The sequence below is a fragment of the Trichoderma reesei genome, assembly GCF_000167675.1.
Source record: "Trichoderma reesei QM6a unplaced genomic scaffold TRIREscaffold_6, whole genome shotgun sequence".
NCBI lineage: Eukaryota > Fungi > Ascomycota > Sordariomycetes > Hypocreales > Hypocreaceae > Trichoderma > Trichoderma reesei.
Window position 1 is genome coordinate 162,811 of NW_006711153.1, and position 21,658 is coordinate 184,468.

The 21,658-nt window shown below is 52.2% G+C and overlaps 6 protein-coding genes across 6 annotated transcripts; 4 read left to right on the plus strand and 2 right to left on the minus strand.

Annotated features, from left to right (window-relative positions):
- Nucleotides 1–2,071: 2,071 nt before the first annotated feature.
- TRIREDRAFT_105838 (uncharacterized protein) lies at nt 2,072–3,682 on the plus strand (the record flags this gene model as incomplete). Its single annotated transcript, XM_006964024.1, has 3 exons — nt 2,072–2,941; nt 3,064–3,085; nt 3,258–3,682. The coding sequence occupies 3 exons, from the start codon at nt 2,072–2,074 to the stop codon at nt 3,680–3,682; spliced, it is 1,317 nt and encodes a 438-aa protein (XP_006964086.1).
- A 1,324-nt stretch (nt 3,683–5,006) lies between these two features.
- TRIREDRAFT_121136 (uncharacterized protein) lies at nt 5,007–6,623 on the plus strand. Its single transcript, XM_006964025.1, has 5 exons — nt 5,007–5,267; nt 5,320–5,534; nt 5,634–6,076; nt 6,159–6,367; nt 6,431–6,623. Exons 1-5 carry the CDS (start codon nt 5,039–5,041, stop codon nt 6,574–6,576), a joined length of 1,242 nt encoding a protein of 413 aa, XP_006964087.1. The 5' UTR covers nt 5,007–5,038; the 3' UTR covers nt 6,577–6,623.
- A 232-nt stretch (nt 6,624–6,855) lies between these two features.
- TRIREDRAFT_105840 (uncharacterized protein) lies at nt 6,856–8,649 on the minus strand (the record flags this gene model as incomplete). Its single annotated transcript, XM_006964177.1, has 3 exons — nt 6,856–7,757; nt 7,903–8,305; nt 8,368–8,649. The coding sequence occupies 3 exons, from the start codon at nt 8,647–8,649 to the stop codon at nt 6,856–6,858; spliced, it is 1,587 nt and encodes a 528-aa protein (XP_006964239.1).
- Nucleotides 8,650–11,210: 2,561 nt separating this feature from the next.
- Nucleotides 11,211–12,572, minus strand: TRIREDRAFT_59558 (uncharacterized protein; the record flags this gene model as incomplete). The annotated part of the gene is made up of 1 exon (XM_006964178.1): nt 11,211–12,572. One exon carries the CDS (start codon nt 12,570–12,572, stop codon nt 11,211–11,213), a length of 1,362 nt encoding a protein of 453 aa, XP_006964240.1.
- A 1,674-nt stretch (nt 12,573–14,246) lies between these two features.
- TRIREDRAFT_59597 (uncharacterized protein) lies at nt 14,247–15,748 on the plus strand (the record flags this gene model as incomplete). Its single annotated transcript, XM_006964026.1, has 7 exons — nt 14,247–14,368; nt 14,436–14,562; nt 14,635–14,653; nt 14,720–14,877; nt 14,944–15,195; nt 15,367–15,584; nt 15,652–15,748. 7 exons carry the CDS (start codon nt 14,247–14,249, stop codon nt 15,746–15,748), a joined length of 993 nt encoding a protein of 330 aa, XP_006964088.1.
- Nucleotides 15,749–16,939: 1,191 nt separating this feature from the next.
- TRIREDRAFT_105843 (uncharacterized protein) lies at nt 16,940–21,298 on the plus strand (the record flags this gene model as incomplete). Its single annotated transcript, XM_006964027.1, has 15 exons — nt 16,940–16,942; nt 17,200–17,277; nt 17,477–17,488; nt 18,027–18,122; nt 18,204–18,310; nt 18,443–18,540; nt 18,685–18,761; nt 18,820–18,860; nt 19,017–19,085; nt 19,117–19,159; nt 19,217–19,259; nt 19,370–19,453; nt 19,502–19,619; nt 19,693–19,741; nt 20,108–21,298. The coding sequence occupies 15 exons, from the start codon at nt 16,940–16,942 to the stop codon at nt 21,296–21,298; spliced, it is 2,109 nt and encodes a 702-aa protein (XP_006964089.1).
- Nucleotides 21,299–21,658: the final 360 nt, after the last annotated feature.

Below are 21,658 nucleotides of genomic sequence, written 5' to 3' on the forward strand. Positions count from 1 at the left end.
ATACTACTTTCAGAGTCTGGAGTCTGATTCAGCTATGTAGCTCACCTCTCTTCATTTCTGACGTCAAGGAACGGCGTGGCGTAAATGGATCATTCTGTTGCCGTTCAAGCCACAGTCCACACATACCTAAGCAAACGACACTCTCGATGAAGTATGCTAAATGTCCTGACAGCTATGAAGTAAAAGTCAGTTTCAACTCTCACAAAGTATTCTGTTGTGTATGCCAGAACTTATAGCATTCAGCTTCAACTCTCATAAGGCATCATTCACGAGAGTTTCATCCTGATGGTGACACTTAGCTTGGGAGTTGAAAATGCACAACAACCACTTTCACAGTCTCACTCATCTACCTTTTTACATAGGGCGTTTCCAGCGCTTAACGGTCCGCTGTCCGCGAGAGTTAGTGGATTTTCAGGCACCAGACATCAAGCTGCAGTGCCAAGGTGCCCTGATTAGCCGCCTACAGCTGGGACCGTCCACTGTAGGACTGATCGCCTTCACCGTGCGCGTTAACGTTTCAGGTCTCTTGGGTCCAAACTTCAAAGGCTGATCAACTTCCAATCATCTTTATCAGCTTCCAACATCTTCCTTCGCTTCATGTCGCAGCGATACAAAGCATCGCACCGCCGCTTTTTGAGGTTGATGAATGGCCAGTGCCAGGTTGATGGCTAGGCTTGAAGGCAGCGCGAACGAGCAGATGAAAGATGAAGGTATCATGATTCCCACGAAGCGCCGAACTGAGGCTATCGCAGATGCTGACGATGGACGAGCAGCGATAGGAAAGGCGCCTTCCAGAACAGATCCTCTCAGCTCGTCATCGCTTCTACGGCATATTGATTGAGACTTGTACACTGCCGCCTCTGATGAGACCCGGCCTGCACAGCACCAAGCCTCGGTACGAGACGGCGATACATTGACGACATCGATGATCGAGCCAACCCTCCCCAACTTCCTCTGGCTTTCTTGACTGGCTCTCGCAAGCCTCTGCCCCTTCAGACCTCTGCCTTCCTGTGGACTACCGAGTCGACCGGTTTGGTGAATCGTCGGGAGAGAAAGCGCATTCGATTGTGCATCGACCTTGCAAGTATGCATTTCATGGGGCACCAAGATTCGTTCATTGGATCACAAGCGGATCCATCGCTCTCGGCATGGAACCCGCTCATGGCTTACGACGATACAAGATGTCGAATGACAAGGGTTGACGATGTCAAAACACGAGTAATGTTGGTGCTGCTTCGAGATGCTAACACATATGACACTTTCGGGCTGGGCATTGCAGTTCCTTTCGAGACTTCCAGCCGACGCCGCCTGCTGAAGGAATAATGATAACCCGTCTCGCGACACCTTATTCGACTGCTGTGTCTTCGAAGCAGCCAAATAACAAGGAGAAGCCTGTCGGGTGCGTACAGCAAGACCGTACCCAAGCTGCCGACGCCGTTCGACATCGAAACCAAACGCTTCGTCATTGTCAGATGCCAACGAGCGCACATTCCTCTCATCGAGGTCACGACTCGAGCAGTCGCTTGCAGAAGACGACACCAGCGTTATGCTTTCAAGTCATCGTTCGCATCGTCGTCAATATATACGCTGTCTGTACATGACATTCATACAGTACGGATGAGCACCATGTCACCGTGATATTTGTATGGAGCGGCTCACACACATATTGCAGCTGATTAGAAATAATGTTTAGTGAACCCAGATGATTCCTCATCGCGAGCAGGAAAGTCCCGTCCGGCCTCGGCATATACATACGCCAGCTGAATAGTCAACTGCACGCGCACATACGAGCTGTTCGTGCCACTGAACAGGCTCAATTGAAAAGTGGCGATGATGCTCTATAACCTTCTCATGGCGAGGATATAATGGCTCGTTCCTTCGCTTTACGCACTGGGCTAGATATCACTAATCCCCGATCCGAATTGACAACCACACGGAACATTCCGCTGTTCTGTTGAGATGAGGATCGAAGAGTTCAAAGCATTTTAAAAAGCTCAAAGCCTGACCAAGATGTTGACTCAATCATAGCAACCATCTCAGCCAGCCAACAAGTCATCAACTCACAAACATCATGTCCGCGACTCCAATTGCCCAAGGCCACCACATCCAGGCCTACACATACTGGGACTCTCCCGTCCCGGCCAACCTCGCCGGCCAAAACTTTACAGACCCCGTCATCTTCAATCCTACCACTTTCACACTCATCACGACCCCCAGAGAGGCCGTCTTGGTCGACACTCCCACCGTTCGATCTCGCGCCGAACCCGTGGCTGACTGGATTGCCGAGATCATCGAGGGCCGCAAACTGAGCACCATCTACATCACTCACGGCCACGGCGATCACTTCTTTGCCGCTGGTGTCATACAGGAGCGGTTTCCTGAAGCTGTCATTCGTGCAACGCAGGGCACATATGAGCACATGCAGGAACAGCTTTCCCCTGCCTTCTGGGACGGCTTTTGGGTTCCAACTTTCCCAGAGCTTCAGGAGGGTCCAAAGCCTAATCTCACGGTAGAGGCTCTCCCCAAGGGAAAGGACAGCTTCAATGTGGATGGCCACGAGTTCCGCGCTGTTGAGGTTGTGGGTGGTGATACTGCCTCGTCAACCGTGCTTCACGTGCCCTCCCTAGATCTTATTGTTGGAGGAGATGTTGTATATGGCGGGTGTTATCAGTACCTTGCGGAAAACACAACGCCTGAGCTCCGTCATAAATGGATTGAAGCCGTCGACGAAGTCGCAAAGCTCCATCCCAAGGTCGTCGTGCCCTCTCATCGCTTGTCCACTGATGGCTTTGGGCTCGACAACTTGGAGGCAACCAAGCAGTACATTCGCACCTGGGCAAAGCTCGATGCGGAGACCAAGACATGGCAAGAAATGGAGGCTTCTGTCCTCAAGGCATATCCGAAGAGGATTGGAAACTACATTCTTCGATTATCCGAGCTAGTGACGAAGGGGGATCTGCAGCTGCCATGAGCTGATTTTGGCGATAGCCAGCCGATTAGGTTGGTCATAATAACCTTGAGCTAGACATGCGCTTGAATTTCACGTTCTATTGTTTTGTGTAGTTAATGACTAGGTATGATCAGAGTAAGCAGTATCACTCGATGTTGATCACAAAGAGCAAACTAAAAAGAAGAAGCACTGTGCGGATTGAATCAGCGCGTAAGCTGACAAGTACTGGAATTCTCTGTATCTAAGACAGGAGGAGAAGTTACCCAACCTGTTCATCAGATAGCAAATACGATCATTCGACTCACAGACATTCTTATCACAGGCAGCATGTCAAAGCCGAGTCCCTTTACAAACAAAGACAGTTTTGCTGCCGCAATCTATACCGCCTTTAACTGTTCTGATTCCGATGTCGAGAACAGTCTCCTCAATCTCTACACCAAAGATTCCATCATCACCGTCAACCAGAACCGGATGTCATGGGAAAAGTTCGTCCCCTACATCCAAGCGATACGCGCCAGGACAAATTCTGTTGCTATCGAGTGCCATCACTTTCTACGCGACGGAAACATGTTTGCCGAGAGACATACGGCGAGGGGAACGGGCAAGGATGGCACAATGACAAAGGTAGAGGCATTCACTATGGGGGAACTGGATGAGGAGGGGAAGGCAATTTGGCTGGAAGAGATTGCCATTCCGGCCTCAGATGCTGAAAAGACTGGGGAGAATGAGTAACGGCAGCTGTGTGGGATGTGCGGACAATCCATGAAAGACACATGACTACCTATTGAGGTTCAAGCATAGAACTTCTGCACACCACTCACCTGAGGTTTGACAAGCTATCTCAGCCATCGGAGTTTAGGGTGCTTGTCGAGAAATCTAGCGTTACCTTGGATCATCATTACCTCCCTGTGCCACTTCAAAATATCCTATAGGTCTGTCCCTCCACAAAGCAACATATGCATATACCATGTAGAGTCTTATTAGCAAAGACCAGCTTCCACATAGGGCATCAACGCAGACCCGACGATCTCTAGCGATAGTCCGTCGTTCTATGATATGGTCTGATCAACGACAAGTAGTTATCCTTCTGGGCAGCTTCCTATTTCATGACCATACTCGTAAGCCGCAGTGAGCATTGGGGGGACACAATCTTTCTCCACCTCGAATGGAAACCTATATATGATCTTCTCATCAGAAAGTGTTTAGTTTTCTGACCGCTACTGTCAAGCGGAAAAGCGTGACTTGAGGAGGTTGACTGGGCACAAGTCGCCGCCGAAGCGAAACTTGCCTCAAGCGGAAGCGGCTTTTACGTTGAATTCAGGCTCGATTGGTAGAAGTATTGAATTGAAGAGTTCTTGAGTCTTTAGATACTTGAGGATTCTCATGTTGTTACTCTCAAATCCTTCACCGGGCGCATGGCGTGAGAAGCAACCTGAATAGATAGCCTACCAGGTAAGCAATAGATAGCCTACCAGGTAAGCAATAGATAGCCTACCAGGTAAGCAATAGATAGCCTATATATCTTATACTCGCTCATCCGACGGAAAAGCGCAGACAACATCCGCCCGGCACAGATCATCCGACAACAACTAATACACCAAAAGCAATGTTACACGCATCTGATCACTTGTGCCCACCTACCATCAGCGTAGCATTCAACCCCATAATTACACGTACCTACTCTATGCAATCCAGACAGCACTGCCGACATCTACCGAGGACGTGTCCAGCCATTGTTCGTCTTCAGTGTTTTGTTGAAGTCGCTGTTTTCTTGCTGTTGACAGGGGTTGATATCCGCGAGGTTTCATCGGGCCTTTTTTCCCTTGCAATGCAGATGCCGCGCCATGCTGACGACGGCGTCGAAACAAGTCGGGTGGCTCACCGGTAGTTTTAATCTCTGGATTACTATATTGATAGACTCCGTGTCCACGGACGTGTTAGAGTCGAGGCAGTTGAATGGTCAAAGGAACGTAAATATATATAAGACCGGCGCTCAGACTCAATGCCGAAGCTGAAACCGCTGATTCCTGGCTGTAACTAAGATCGAGGAGTGCATTTCTCTTCCTCTGCGTAGAAAGAGCCATCACGATGCGTGCTTCTTTGCCCTCACTGCTGCTGGCTGCTGTAGCCACCGTAACAGCACACATCCACGACAACCACGCGAGGGCTCATGAAGAACATGCCAGAGCGGCGGCGGTTGATACTTCAACACTAAAGGGGAAATGGCTGTACGGCTACCAGGGCTGGTTCCGCAAGCCAGCGGCGGGCGTCAACAACCACTGGTCTCCAAACGGCGGAACTCCCGGTCCTGGAAATGGTATGTCTGGTCACCAACTGAAGAGGAGAAGACAGTCTCTAACAGTCAATAGTCGAATTCGAGTTTGTGCCCGATGTCAGCCAGTATCCGGCAAACTGCCTCTTCGCTTCCACCCTGACGGCACCCAATGGGCAGCCGGTGCAGCTGTATGACAATACCTGCGAGGGAGTTGTCGATTTGCATTTCAAGTGGATGCAGCAGTATGGACTTGACGGAGTCATTGTGCAGCGATTCTTGAGTCACTTGGACGATGCCTCCTTCATCACGGTGAGTCAATCGCACAGTTCCCATCCGCATTGAGCCGAGTATATACACAAGCAAAGCGGACTCAACCGTCCAGATGGGACTCCCAGCTAACATCAACAGATCCTCAATCAAGTCGAAGCCGCCGCCGTCAAGTACGGCCGAGGCTTCATGGTGGAATACGACGCCTCGGGCGGCAACTCGGCCACCGGCAGCGTCGCCGCCCAGATCCTGGCCGACTACAACACCAAGGTGAAGCCCTACACCTCCTCGCCCGCCTACCTCCATCACAACGGCAAGCCCGCCGTCATGGTCTTTGGCGTCGGCTTCCCGACGGTCCACATCAACGTCACGGACGGCGCCAACATTGCCACGCAGCTCAAGGGCGCTGGGGCGTACGTTGGATACGGCGTGCCGTCAACCTTTGGGGCGGAAGTCAGGGCCAATACGGGGTTTGCGTCGGCGTACAAGGCGGCCAATCTGATTAGTCCGTGGACGGTGGGCAGTTATAGCGAGGGAGGGTATAAGAACGGTTACCACACGACGACGCAGATACCCGACTCTCAGTGAGTGCTATCTTTACTTTCTGGAACTGGCAGTTCTGATCAGTTCGGGGTGTCGAAACTTGTCAACTAACGCGACAAAAAGAACCCTCCAGTCCCTCGGCATCGACCATGCTCCCCTAATCTGGCCCGGCACCTCTGCCTACCACCTCAACGGCGTCACAACGCCGGCCAACTTTGACTACTTCCCGCGATACAATGGCTCTTTTTACTCGATGCAGGCCGACGCCATCACGTCCCTGCCAGTCAAGCCGTTGTTTGCCTTCAACGCCATGTTTGACGAGATCAACGAAGGTTTGTCTCATCATCCACTTGCAACTACAGCTGACCAATTCTAACGTTCTCTTACTTGTGTAGGAACCCAAAGTCTGCCTTGCCTAAAGACGAATCAACTCCCCACCAACGAAAAGTTCGTCGGCTACGACAACACCTTCGCTGACACTTCATTCTACCTGGAACTCGGGGGCCAAAAAGCCGCTGCCTTTGCCGCGGCAGTGAAATAAGCACTAAACCAAGCATGTATGTACATACATGCGAAGGGGCACCCCAGTCATACAGTGATTAGAGCAGAGAAAAGAAGTGTAGATATAATTATGAATAGATGCGTGGTTTTCTCAACAAACAAATCGCTAATGCTTATTCAAGACTCGTTTTGCTCTAAAAGATGCTTGGTAACCCAAAGGAGACATAAGGTATATGATAAAATGACATTGAAACCAAGAAACATAAGACATAAGAGAACCCCATTTCTACTGTTGGCCATCCGCGCCGTTCCCCAGGAGTCACCTGCGCTCCACGTTATCGGCAGGGAGCTCATAAGTAAAGTTTGTAGGAGGCAGCTCGTGAATCGTGGGCGGCTGCTCCATCTCGACGAGCGGCGACACCACGTTGCTGCTGTGCATGCTGCTCATGGTCATGGCGGGCGTGCCCTTCTTGGAAGGGTCGTGGGCGTCGTACGGCGTTTGCGGCGTGTATGCCGGTGCTAACGACCCGTCAGCCATGTACAGAGCCTGCTCGCTGGGGGCTTGGTATTGACCCATGTTGGTGGTGGGCTGCTCCTTGTCCGCCTCGGCGGCGGCGGCAGCGGCACGTTGGCGTCGTCGGCGGAGGAAGAAGAACAGGCCGAGCAGTCCAACGCCGATGGCTCCCACGCTGACGCCGATGCCGATGCCGGCCTTGGCTCCCGGCGAGAGTCCGGTGCTGGGGCTGCTGTCGCCGTCGCCGTCTCCCGAGTCGGGGCCGGAGTCGGAACCGCCATCGCCGCTGCCGGGGACGGTGGTCGAGGTTGGCACCACGGAGGCCTTGCTCCAGGTACCGTTGGAGCCGCGGTAGGCCTGAATGACGGTGTTGTTGGACACATAGTATACCCACGCCTCGCTCGAGTCGAAGTTGTAGGTAACGGCCAAGTCGGCGTTGGCTTCGTCAGCCAGGGGCCAGGCTTGCGTGGACTGGTTGGGCATCATCTGCCACTCAAAGTTGATGTTGGCAGCCTCATGCAGCTTCTTGTCGGTGCCAATCCAGAAGACACTGCGGGTGTAGTCGTTGTCGATGGCGACGCCCAAGCCGCCTGGCTTGCCGTTCCAGGCGGGGAGAGTGAACTTGGCAGGCACCTTTGGGTTGATGTCGATCTTGGAGGGCGCTGTGTTGTTTGTGGGGATGTTCTGGATTGTCTCGGGAAACGTGGCTGCAGGGGGGGGTTTGTGTCAGCTCTGGATTAGGTAGGTAAATGGGGGTTCGTGAAGCGTTGAAACATTGAAACATTCTTGCTGAACCAATGAAACGTCGGAAACATTTCGGACAAGAGAGAAAAGACAAAGAAGACGACTTACAGATATGATAGGTTCCGTCCTTGTTCAGGCGAGACACCTCAATATCCTTGGTGCTCTTCGGGAAGACGACGGTGATGTTGTTGTCAGACGAATGGGCAGATGCCAGGGCCATGCCGAAGGAGGGATCCTGGGACACGGTGCCATAGTAGTTCCAGTTGATCTTGTTGGTGTAAGACAGAGAGTGCACCTGGCTGTCCTTGTCGTGGTAAAACACGCGATAGCCCTCGGTGCTTCCCAGCAGCTCGACAGCCAGACCCGTGTTGGGGTGGATGTCAGAGGACGGGATGTTGGCCGTCTGAGAGATTACGTACTCGCCCTGCAAGACAAAGTTGCCGGACTCGCCATCGCACTGGTAGTAGCCGTTGACGATGTCGCCGTCTTCTGAGTGCCAGAACACGGAGGCCTGCGTGTGGTTAGCCGATGCTCAAGCTGCCCATGCCCTCAGGGCCATGATAGGTAACTCACGATGACATGCTGTGAGTCCCACCAGCCCGTGGCCGCGATGCTGCCCCCCTTCTTGGGCTTGTGGTTTGTTGGCAGCACAATGTGAGGCGATGTCGGAAACAATGGTGCGCCATTGATGTTGGCGTTGCAGTTGTTGACCCAGATTTCGCCCGTATTGGGGTCCTGCATGCCGATCTGGACGCCCTTCTGCGACCCTGTGTAGAAGGCGAACATGGACGTGCTGCTGGCGGTGCCGATCAGGCTGCTGGCCGCCAGCAGGGCGACGCTCCACGACCTTGTCATGGCTCTGGAGAATTGGCGGAATTAGGTTGATAGAAGAGGACGAGATGGCGACACCAGAAGCAGAAGCAGAAGCTGGCACTAGAGCTGGAGCAAAAGCAGAGGTGGCAGCTTAGCTCAGCGATGCCCGTTCACCGCCCAAATGACTCGAGCAACAGACAAAAGGAAAAACGAAAGAACAGCAAGAAGAAAGAAGAGGAACCAAGGAAATGGAGAATTAAAAAGAGGAGAAGAGTTCGAGACAAGAGGAAGAGGAAGAGAAGAAGAGCAGAGAGTGGGCGGGTCAGTCAGTCAGCCAGAGGGAGGAGAGACACGCAGAGACCCGAGAGAAGAGAGAGAGAAAAAAATGCCTGTCAGATTCCCCGGACGAGAGCGGTGCCACTCTAAAACGGGGCAGCATCAGCATCAGCAAGCAAGCATCGGGCTGCAAAGAGCAAAGAGGAAACAATTCCAAGATAAACAAGCCAGAGGTGGAGGCGGGTTCTCACAACCGGGATAATTGATGGTGGAAGAAAATGCGCTGACTACGACAAACTGGGCATCAGGCTAAGCCGGCAGCCATTCAGAGCGGCGGCATCTATTAATACAGACTGGGGCCGCTGAATCTTATACCCCAAAGGATCAGGCGTGTTTTGCCTCTTGGAGCCCTGCTGGCAGGCCTGTTGGAACCAGTCAGCCCTGTGTGTGTGTGTGTGAGGAATAGAGACATGAATGGTCCGCATGGATGGTGTCTTCTGGAATTAATATATCGTCCGTTCTGCTGGGTTCTGGGGTATCACAACCTCGTTGTGATCTCCGCTCTGCATCTCTTTGTATCTGTCAGTGAAGGAACTGTCACGGGAGTCTCGTTGACTCTCCTCTCTATGGCTTCGCAGTTCCTCTCGCGCCTAGTATGACTACTAGTATGACTGTCCATCCCGGCATCCCGCCTTGGTGAATATCCTGGCTTTTGCTCCGGAACCCATTAATCACAACGTGATCAAATGTAATTTGTATCCACCAGCTAGGCTGTGATATCCCCTGTGCTTGCAGAGGCAGGGGCTGGGTGGACTGAGCCCTATTAGGCTAACAAATTACGAGGTCATCGTCGTCTGTAAGCCATGGTTCGTTCGTCCAGCCCAAAACACCCCTGGATCGCCGACCTGGAAACAAACGACATTCATCAGGCCGGCCGGCTTCTTTTCCCTGTCGTCTTTTTTAAACCATTGCTAACGCATTGCTTACTAAACGGACATTCAAAGAAGCCCAGAAGTACCTACCTACCTACATACATACAAGTAACATGCCATTTTGACTGCCTTGTCACAGCAATCAAGCATCAAGATCACTGGGCGATAACATGCTCGATACATGTAGTTCGTGGATAGTTGCCCCTATTCTTTCCACGCTTCTCTTGCGTTCTTTTCAGTCTGCAGTCAAAGCTCATGAGGCTCTGTTGCGCTAGCACTTCAGATGGTTGGAATCCTTCTCATCCCGCCACACCCGTCCCGCCTCACCACTTTCTCTCTGCTTGTTCTGCCGATTTTTCCCTCCTTCTGCGCTTGGCAACTTCGCCTTTTTTTTTTGTTCTTTTTTATCCCACTTGACTCGGCTAGACAATGTCAGCCAGCGGCGGGCTTGGGAAGAAGTGTACTTGTACACTGACCTCCTCGCTACCCCGTATTCGCCCCCAAGCGACGCCCAAGGTGCCGTATCCCGAGGGTCTCGCTTACTCTTCGGCGCGCAACAACGTGCTCCCGTGGATCGGCAATGGCGCTGTCAGATTTTAATGCGGTTCGCTAGCGGCACACCAACGGCTGGAATTATTATTAGGTCGCAAGCTGCCAAGCCACTGGACCGTTCAGGCCGTGGCTAGTCCGGTCCGAGCCTAGTGAGCCTTGGCGACTAGCTCGAAAGGAGCGTAGTGTCAAGTGGGAGAAACTCATCCCACCCTCTCCCCTCTCAGACAAGGCGGGAATAAGGCAACTACAATCTCCAGTGGCGCAAACAGGGCTGAAAAACAACACTTCTAGTGGCGCGTGTAGCCGCGGCGGGCAATCACAGTACAAGGTTGTTTGTTTCTTGGTCGCGGCTGCAAATTGAACTCAATTTACCAACAAGAAGCAGTTCGCCGACTCGCGTTTCAGCTCTTCATCTCTCGTTCAGGCTCGGGGACATCAGTGGAGGTGGTCAAGGATGCTGACTCAGCACATACGCGGATAGCAAGCCCTGGTTGTTTGCAGCATGACGTCGTATTCTGCCTCGCCTTACTGTCCTGCAGCGGTGATGGCTTCAACAGGGACATAACCTAGAGGCAAGATTGAACTTGATGAGATTGAGCCAAGCACACAGAGCGAATCTCTCTCCAATGCGTACCTAGCTGAACGTTGATGAAGGATGATTCTCTAAGTAACGCTGATGACGATTTCTGGGTATCGATAAGATTGCTTGAACTGTGACTCGTGACTGCATCACGTGCGACCATACTTTCCATCTGAAACACCAACTACCTACTGTACACTCTTTCCATTCAGACAGCGACAACCTACCTACAGTAGTACCTTACCTACCAAGACTCCTCGAGTTCACGACAGCATCAACAAATGCATCCGCAGTATCGCACCTACGACTCCCAGCCAAAGTACGCATCCCAATCCAAACACCGCCAGGTAAAACATCTCCAGCGGTCGATCTACAAGTGAGCCGGTGAATTTCGGCAGTTCGCTGCCCTCTTTGCCAATCCGCTTGCCCATCTGCGGGACGTGCCTAAAGTCCATCTCCGATCTTCCCCTGAGTTCCCTCTTGCTATTGACAAGCGTCTCATACAGCGTGTTTCTAAAGTATCGCACCACCGCCTCGTCGGCCCCTGGAACCCATCTTTGCACAAGAGCTAGACTCTGAACGAACCAGCAATGGCCTCTCCAGCAACCGTATGCCAGAAATCCAGGCTTCCCCAAGCCCAAGGAATCACAAAGCTCATCGCCGTTGAGGATTCGACTCCCAGCCTCTATGAAGCCTACCGACACGCGTAATGGAGCCCGGTCCTTGATGCACTCGATCATATTGTGGCCCACGATCCGCGACGTCTCGGTGACTTGCAGCTCGTGCAGCAGCATGCTCTCCATCGTGGCCTTGGCCTGCGCCACGCTCGAGAAGTATTCGTGAGGAGTGGCTAGCAGATATCCAACATAGCGAAACAGCGCGATGTAGTCGGTCTTTTCCTGCTCAGTGGGAAACACCCCCATCTGCGGAAGTTGGAGCCACATGTGGCCACAAGAGTACACACAAATGGAATGGATCGAGTCCAGAACATTGACAGGCACTCCGAACTTGGCCACGTCAAAGTAGTCAGGTCGACTCTTGACCAGACGCAGGATTCGCTCTCTCACAGCAGCATGGAGCAGCCGCACTCGAACCGTCGTTGTGTGGCCTTGGCCCCCCGGTTGAATTGACTCTAAGTTGGCCGTCACCTGAAGAAGATGCTGGAAGGTCTCGAGTAGTCGACGCAGCAGTACCTTCGTCGAGAACCCGCCTGTTCGCACCAAGACTTCGACGACGCCAGGTACCGAAGAGTTCTCGCCCACGAATGCCTGCAGCATGAAACCCATCAGGTTGGCGGGAGCGTAGCGGTAAAAGAACTTTTGCCCACGTTCAATCTGCGCCCAGTCCACCCAGTCAGGAACTGTATGAACCTCGTTCCACAGCCGGTTCAAGACGTCGTCTTGGTCATGGTAATCGCGGAGAACGGCATACATGTCGAAGCCGCCGGGACAGAGGGTGGGCTTGACGGATGCCTCTCCCTTTCTTTGCCGCGCAATTTGCTGCAGCCTCTTGACCGCATTGTGCCCCAGTGTGTCGTACTCGTGGCGCAGGGGGTCCGTCTTCTCTCGAGGTAAGTGAAGGTCTGTCCACTGGAATGTGTAGTTTCCCACTCTATGGAAAGCCATCGTGATGCTGATTCGACACTGCGTTGCAGAGTAGGAGCAGACGTGATGCCAACAAGCAAGGTCTCGCTTGTGCCGCTCAGATAATGCAATGATGTACGCTGAAAAATCGAACGACAGTCTCGTCGCTCATCGAATTTCCCTCTCGCCGCGTCGACAACACCCTCACTTTATACAGCCTCTTACCATCTCGATGCAACTGGAGGTATGCGTGCTCGTTTGCGGCCACACACGCTTATACGCTCTCCCCACACAGCCAACAGACGTTCCATTGGCCCGCCCTGCCCCCGAATCAATAGGAGGTAGATGTCGGCTCGTGCCTCTCGCAACCCGACTAACATCACCGGTGATGTCGGCGAGCACCAGTCTTTCTGTCTGCTCATCGCCAGCGATGCAGGTCTCAGCAGCGAGCCATAGAAACGGCACGAGGACGTTCATCCCCTCTTCGGTATCCAATTCTCCCTGCCCACCGTCAGTTCCAGTCCCCCTGCCCTTTATGTTGGCACCACCAACGCCAACATCGTCTGGCTTGAACCACCGTCGTCTACGTACAGTCACCGCATTTGGCTAATTCTCTCGTCAATGCAGCATCCGATCCTTCGGGCTTCAGTCCGAAACCACCACGGACGGCCATCATCTGGTCCTACGGAGGATTCCCATCCCATCTCTTGATTTTAGCGCCGTCCGATCTGATCCCCCTGCTCCTCCCACTGCCCGAACCGGCAGGTCTGGCCAACAGACGTCAACTGACAGTGTTCCGTGCCGGCGCGCCCTTCTCCTACCTGAGATTCTGTCGCCGCCTGAGCCGAATCAGCGTCTTCACATCTTGGACAAGTAGGCATGGCTAACAGCCGCGACAAACCCACGACAACGCTTTCAGCCAGTCAGTCAACTGAGACACCGGGTAAGTGAGTGACATACGGCTTGTTCACATGGCTCTCAGTGACTACCAAAGTGGAAGTACTCTGCAGCTCCATCACTCCTACGATCATCACAAGGGCGGCAAAGAAAACCCCGCGTCGATTTATTACTTCTTTTGCCGAAGGCCGTATGTACGTCGCCCATGTCACATACCTTGGCTTCTGCATCGATCTGCAAGTTGATGGAGCAGGGTCCTCCCGCCAAGTTAGCCGAGGGAGCTCCTCCGGATGCACGTCCTCAAAAGAGGCCAAAGCGCCATTATGATGGTAACATTGCTCGATCCAACCGCCAACTTCAAACCTTCATGCCGGCATGGTCGACTTCCCGGACAACCCACGGACGCCTGAGCTTATCGCAATGCTCCCTTTCAACCCGCTTTTTATGCAGCGCTTACTCAGAGGATCGCATCCGTACCGAGTCGGTACTCGAATGAGGAAATCGGGCTTCCCTTTCTTCCCTAGCTTGCCACTGTTCCCCTGTCTCTCAACCATCTGTGATACAGACGCCGGCGTAGCGCTCGGACGCATCTAGACGGACACAATGCATGCGTTGGCATATACGACTATATATCGAAGGACTATAGCCCGAACGCAGCATACCTATGTATTCCAAATCGTATATAACGTTAGGAATAGGCAGCTTCACCATGCTCATGCCCTGTCTCTCTTCCCATAGCCATCAGTTGCAGAAGCACATCTCCTCTGATCCAACGCTTACGCCAACGGCAACAACATCACCATGCCTTCCATTGACAGAATGGAACCGGAGCAGATCACGGTGCTCCTTCCTGACATGTTCCAGACGTTCCTCAAGCAGCCGCCTCGCATCAATCCTCACTACCAATCGGTTAAGTTGGAGTCTGAAGAAGGGCTTGCGAGGTGATTGGCTTTCCTCTGCTTTCAACATCCTACATGACGCCATGTGTTGACGTGATGTTATTGCAAGGTTCTGCTCTTTCGAGCCGAGCATGAGGAAGAGAGTGAACAAATGCGACTTTTCATACTTTTGTGCCATTGCCGCTCCCTTTGCCTCTCGAGCGAGATTTCGTACCATCTGCGATTGGGGGAACTGGGTAAGCATAAGCCATGACTAACCATTGTATTGTGCTGTGTTAATCGAAGGTCATTCCAACTTCGCGATATAGGTATTTCCATACGATGACAGTGGGTTCAACTCCCCCCTAAGCTTCAACTTCGATGCACTGCAGCGTGATACTCACTCCCTCATAGTGTTTGATAATGGGCATCTTCGCAACGAGCCGGAAGAATCTCAACGCGTCATGGAGAGCCTCATGATGCCCATGTTGGGCAATACGGCGAATTTGAACTCTCAAGACCGGCTTCGCATCGTGCAGTTTCACGACACGGTCGTTGAGAGAATGGCTCTAGTCTGTTGACCCCCCAATCTCATCCCTCTTGCCCGTCTTGCGTTTTGCTGACGCTTCGCGTTGCAGAGAACACCAAAAGGCGTGCAGAGAAGATTTGCCCTTGCCATGCAGGGATACTGCCGAGGCGCTCTCACCCAAATCGATCATCAATTCTCTGGAAAGATCCCGACACTGGAGGAAATTGCCATGATTCGCCGAGAGTCTGCTGGATGCAGGCCTCTATACTACCTTGTTGAATACGCACATCGCCTCCGAGTGCCGGATGAGGTGTTTGAGCATCCCATTATCCAGGAGCTGGAGAATCTTGGCCAGGATATGGTGGCCATGTGAGCTCACATTGTTATCCCTTCACCAAGTAGCGTTGTGGTCTAACACGGCCACAGATCAAACGATATTCTCTCCTATCGCAAGGAACAGGTGGGATTTTTTCTTCTTCTTGGTTCTTTTGTTACCTCGGCTTCAGACTCATGACATACTGAACCCGCGCAGGCAGAGGGCGTACCGCACAACATGGTCACAGTCTGTCGACGGAACGGCATGTCGGCACAAAAGGCATTCAACACAGTCGGCAGGCTCCTCGAGCGCCGCTATGAGCGATGGGACAAAGCCGAGGCAAGCCTTCCGAGCTGGGGCAGGGAGGCTGATGTTGAGGTCCGAAAGTACATTGAGGGCATCAAATGTGTTGTCAAGGCCAATCTCAATTGGAGGTGAGTCGCCCAAGCCACCAGCCTCCTACAGTCTCGGTTGCAACCGACTGACGCATCTGGAATTAAGTTTCAAATCGGAGCGCTACCTCGGCGCAAATCCTGAAGTGGTTCGAGCCACTCGGAAAGTTCACATTCTGGCAGATTCGCCTCCCATTGGCGTTTGATCCCAGTTACTTTGTGTTTGGCTTTGGTTTTTTTTTTTTTTTTTTTTTTTTTTTTTTCTCTCTCAAAAGTGAATGCTCCTGTGAAGCGATTTTGCGTGATATGTTTCTGTTTGGAATGGTTCGCTTGGAGTCGTTTGCCTGGCTTGCTTTGCATCAGTCCTGTTTGGACGGCCTGGAGGGGGAGAATCTGAGTATCCAGCTTGGTGTTTTGCTGTTTTTTGTTGGCGCAAAGGGGAAATACTACAATCACTTGGGCAAGTTCTGTATCCATCAACCTGATGCTTCTGCATTTTTGCCAGGCACCATGTACACGCTTGGAAACTTCAGGCAATTTCGCGTTTGATCAGTGGCTGGACCCTTGCCGTATCGATCTACATACCGTACCTTGAGGACCAGGTTTTACTGTCAGCACAGATCACCCTTATCCTACGAACCCACTTTCGTCCGAATCCAGGACCATGGTTCAGTTGAAGTGCATGTCTGTGTCCTTTCAATGTCGTTGGTCGCTTGTAAGACTCGCCATGAGGGTCAACGGGAGCTTGGACCTGGAGGCGATCATGCAGCCAGCAGGGTAACCCCGCCGCCCCCAACGCTCAGGTTACACAAGAGCAACCCCTGTGTCACTAACAGCAGGCTGCGATGCACGAGTGGGTGGCGGCGATCCCGGTTCTGGCCCCTTGATCGAGGCTGGTGGGATTAACCTGTAGTTGGACCGTGCTGGGGTCCCAAGGGAGTGGATGGGGCTCGTTAGCTTGCATTGCATCGCGGTAACGGTGACAATTATCTTGTAGATCGTCCCGACGTTTACAATGACCGGCCGGTGTAGGGCGGCAACACTGTTGGACAAATGTCTTGTATCTCCCCATGAGTTCGGGAAGACGAATCCGAGGCTGAAGAGAAGCGTCGGCAGGTGGTTCAGAATACCAGTGTCCCGAACATGATGCCAAACGAGAACATGTCCATCATGAGACGAAGTAGGAAGCTGCTATAACCCGCATGATGAGCAATGTGCATATAATGGGGCATAGGGATGGCTCATGTTACGACGAGCCATCATCATGTACACATGCCAGGTGTCATAGGAGGGTTGTTTCATGCATGGACCCGCGTTCAGGGCGGCTCGATCTGGTTAAGAGTATCACTCAGATCTGAGTGAGAGGATGGTGGCTATTAATGCATTGTTGGCTCATCATGGTTGGTTCTGTGCCAGCTGAGCAGTGATCGGTGGACGAGAAGGAGATGAAGTGACTGAATCGCCTGTGTTGCATTCCTTTGCTTTCTCTCCCTCAGTGTTTCATCTTTGGGGTGGCGTTACCATGTCGTTGTGGTGATTTTAGGCTGGGTCGTGTGGACACCGATGCCAAATGGAATCCGAGGAGGTCGCGACTCCAGCTGACGATGGCAGTTGAACTGCGCATCTGCACCAGAGCTCTCTATCCATTGTCTAAAAGATCGCAGCATCGGAAGATGCACTCAACAATGTCAGTTGCCTTCGAAGAATTTTCTCTGTGATTGGCCCCTTTCCTAGGGTAGGTACCTAAGTAGGTAGGGCAGGAGGCTGGTATCTTTTGTCCAATTTCCGGCATTCAAACTCCCCATCCTCGGTCTACACAAGGTTTCGCCCCCGTGGAATATTCCAGTGTACATCGAGAATAATGCTATAGAGTGAGGAAGAATTGTTGAAGTCGCTGAGAAGAGCTAGATGTTTGCTGGTAGCTACCTACCTAGGTACTTACTGAGGTATGTTTGAGGAATTTTGGAACTCCCGCCTGCCTTCAATATGGGATGTGATCAAGGATGAATCATCTGATAAGGAACCTGGCAGCAACGGAAGGAAGTGACTGGAGGGGATGCCCTATCATGGAGTCTGTGATGTCAATGATAGAGGCCATCAAGGTGCCCATTTGTTGCAGACCACATCGAGAAGGAACTCCTTCCTCTCACGATGCCTGCACCCTCATATCGATTTGATTCTCCCGCACAAGACTTGATTCTCTGACACTTCTTTGCCAAATGTTCTGTTGCCAATTTTCCATCATCAATTTCCCTGTGGAAGTCAACATGCGGAGCTTTGCTCAAGACCGAACAGCTCCGTCCATCACCTGCGAGACATTGCGGAGACATCGTTTTACGCGGACATTCTACGGAAACAAATCCACACCACGGCGATATTCGAGCAGTCATGCTTCATTTGGCGGTGAAAGAACGACCCCAACGTGCTTCCCAACTGTTGGGTAGCCGTACAGTGGCGACGTTCTCTTGACTAGCCACGCAATAGGTGAGTTTGATCACGAAGTCTCCGTGGGCTTTCGCTGCGGTTCTCGAGATTTCCAACCCAGTCCGTGGCTTTGGACAGCAGCAACTGTTCTGTTGTGTATGCTTCGGCCCCTTCGTTACTGCATGTCCCTGTTGCAATGTGAAGAGAGAATACTGACAGCTGAAGTGGTTTTTTCAGACCCTTTCGCGACAATCGATTCCGGAGACCTACCGGCGACTTACCTTGGCGGCTTATACCCAGGATACTCTCGACTCGGCGTCACCTGCAAGACTTCGAGGCAAATCGTGCGTGGTGCCACCCGGTGACTTCTGCAGAACTCTGATCTCTCCCTCGTCATCGAAACGCATACTTCCTGCGGACGCTCAACATCGCTTTCCGACATAGGATGCCCAAGACTATGTTCTCACGATCTCCAGCAACACAAATGTTGCCGCTCATGTTGGTTCCCGGAAACAAATTTCAAGCTATCACCGCACCCCATCACACACAAGTATCCGAGTCCAAGGCTGCGATGGTCTGCGGGAAAGTTGAGCTGTCAAGTCTCCGCCCCTGCAGATTGTGCATCTATATAAGGGGGGCCTTTCCCCCTCGGCCTGGCCATTCAGACAACCTGATCATGAGGAGCACTAGAAACGGTATGTACATTCCTTTCCTCCAGATTTTATTTTGCCTTTGCTGACTCCCCATCTCTCACGCTTTGGCGAACCGACCTCGGATGCCACGGAGACTCAGCAGGTATGTGCTCTCCTCTTTCCCCGGCTCTGTTGTGAACTCGTCACTGTCGTCTTCATAGGCTTCAGCAATCAGGCCGCAGTCTATACTGTCACCCAGCAGGTATGTTCCATTCTCTTCTCCAACTGGATGTTATGAGCTTTGAGCTGTCGTCTACATAGGGCCAATGAACCGGGTCTCATCCAATATTGAAAATCGGCAGGTATGTGTCCTCCTCATTTCATGTCTTTGCCCTGCTCCATGCTGTCAACCTTACAGATCTCGACCATTGGCCACGAAGAAAACTGGATTTGAAAAGGTATGTGAAACCCCAATCCGTGCACTTTGGTATGTGTGTGCCTTGCTGTCACGTTTGTAGGTTGGTCGTGATAACGGTCTGCGGTCCAGCCCACATTGACCAGGTATGTTTACTCTCCTCTTCTGGGCCTCTTTGTGCTTTCTGCTATGTACCTATCTAGGACCCGATAACCGAGATATATCAGATGCTACTTCACCCATCAGGTATGTTTCTCCAATCCATCGCCTCCATTGACTCCTACGAAAATGCTATCACTCTCTAGGTATCGGCAACCCTATCCCGTTTGACACTGGATGCGCTTAGGCAAGTACAGTCGCTTTCCATGGGTTTGACTACCTGCTTGCTAATGTCATTTGTTGGTCTCTGCAACCCGAGCCCCGGAATACAGATCTTGCAGGTGTGTTAAATTTACTTCCCTCGCCCATGTGGCACTCATATGAATCAGGTATGTACTTTGCCCTTAACCTTGCACTACGCGATTATTTCTGTCAACTCTGTAGGCGCGCATCCTGCCACGCTTCTGGTGACTTCTCTGATCAGAGAAGGCACCTGATCTTTACGATGTGAGTACTTCATTAATCCACTGCTATCCGTACCTTGGGTGTAAAGTAACGAGTAAGCTCTCAACCTTAACAGATGGCGCCTCCGCCACGTGGAACAAATCCCAGAACAGCACCAAGGGACTGTGAGCTAGTTTAAACGAGGTATGTTGTAGCTCGGACAAAGTTGTTATTTCGTTGCTGGCCTATGGTAGCTTGAGAGAGTTTCATCAGCGTTGAGTTCTCTTCGCCATATAAAGTAGCCCTGTCCTCATCTCGTCCGAGTTCGATATCCTCGCACTTTGTCCCCTCGGAACCACCATCTTTATGTTGCCAATCCCCCCAATTCCATGACTTCCAGAGGTGTCTATTCCTTTGGCTTTACTCTTCTCTAACCTAGATCCCACTTGTCTATTCTTTATTGCCTTGATTCGCCTGGGTCCCTATATTCAGGCCGCCCCGCGACACAAAGTGCCAGAATGAAAGACCGGGCCTGTTCAAATCGTCTTCAGGCTCTTTGTGCCCCAGGAACTCACCATCTGCCGATGATATCGCCATATTTCCCAGAATGGCTTCAGATTGCTGCGTTCCTCGAGAGAGTGACCGAATCTCCTCCCGACACTGCTCCCGTAAACGAAGGGTCGATTATTCGCCTGGCAAACTTATCAACTGATTTGACCTCGGTATTCACCTTGTCCTCGATACCAAGTGACACCGATTCCACCGAGGTGGTGCCCCCTACATCCCCGACTTCACAACGCCGGCGTATTGGAGACTTGGATTATCATCAAGATTTGCACAACAACATCTGGGGGCAGTTCCAAGAATGGGGCTTTACTGCAGTAAATGTACCCGAAAGCCTCTTCCTTGATCTGGAAGACATCTCGAGCAATCTTGACGGGTGGCAGCAGCTGGCAATGAAGGCTGGCCCCAGGTCCCGTGCCTCGGAGAACGCTCTTGTGGCAGAGCAGATCCGGCTGCTTCCAGACCCTATTCGCCGGGCCCTGGTGTCAAAGTTGGGGGAACCAACATTCAAGGCCTTGGCCGAGGCAAGCAGCAGCAACGCCGACTGTGTGGCGCGCCTTTACCTTGGCCGAAAAGGATGTGGTTGCCAGACGACATTGTTTCTTCTGGAGAAGTGTCGGTCCATGAATCTCCGCCAGATGCTCAAGATCAATATGGATGTCGAGGTCATGGCCCGAAAGGTGGCCGTTTCTATGGCTCTCCTGCATTGGGGTGCCAAGGTGGATGGTCGCGGCGTCAAGTTCGTCCTGGGCGGCTCTTGTGAGATGACAAGCCGGGATGAGATTCCTGTTTCGTCCAGTCATAGTACCGGAAGTCCAGGCACAGCATCTTCGACAAATGGAGGACGCTCATGGGCGGCTCGTCAGGAGGCTACTCGGCGCACCACCAAGCTGTGGCTCCTCGACTTCCACCGCGTCCGGCCCATGACCATGGATAATGAAGGTCTGGCAAACGCCTCTAGGGCAATCTGGTTCAACGAGCCTTTCTTCCCCAGGCCGTTACAGAGCATGCAGATCCAGAAGAAGGCGTGGAACGCATTTGCTATGAGCTACATCGCGGCGTCTGACATAATCTTGAGAGAGAACGACGAGAAAGAGTTCCTCGAATTGCCACGTTTGGTTATTTGCCGGCTGGTCCACCTCGAGAAGAAACTGGGGCCTTCTAGAGATGCGGAATAGATGGAATAAGGGCGCATAGGTACTCCGTATTGAATGAGATCCAGAATATGCTGGCCGTGTTTGGACAGCAGCATACTAGCTACCTAGGTATGACCTTCCTAGAAGACAGCTTTTAATACAGACCCTGAAAAACGGGACCAGTTCTCATCACCTGTGAAGGAGATTTCGTTATTGGTTCCGAACCGCAGCGGCGCCAACGGTTATGCTTAACATTTAGGCCGAGAGGGAGACTTAGCAGTATGTACTTGTGCAGCCAACTTTGGTGCTTTGGGTGACCAATCGCGATCCTGAGCAACTGCCAGTCACCATCTTATTGGTGACTCTCTCAACATGAGTCAGCCAAGTCTGGGAGTCCGATCC

Bases quoted from the DNA above. Each gene is read 5' to 3' on its own strand.
- TRIREDRAFT_121136 (XM_006964025.1), top strand. From the start codon at position 5,039: ATGCGTGCTTCTTTGCCCTCACTGCTGCTGGCTGCTGTAGCCACCGTA. The intron at 5,535-5,633 runs GTGAGTCAATCG...TAACATCAACAG, and splicing joins ACGATGCCTCCTTCATCACG to ATCCTCAATCAAGTCGAAGC. The intron at 6,368-6,430 runs GTTTGTCTCATC...TTACTTGTGTAG, and splicing joins GTTTGACGAGATCAACGAAG to GAACCCAAAGTCTGCCTTGC.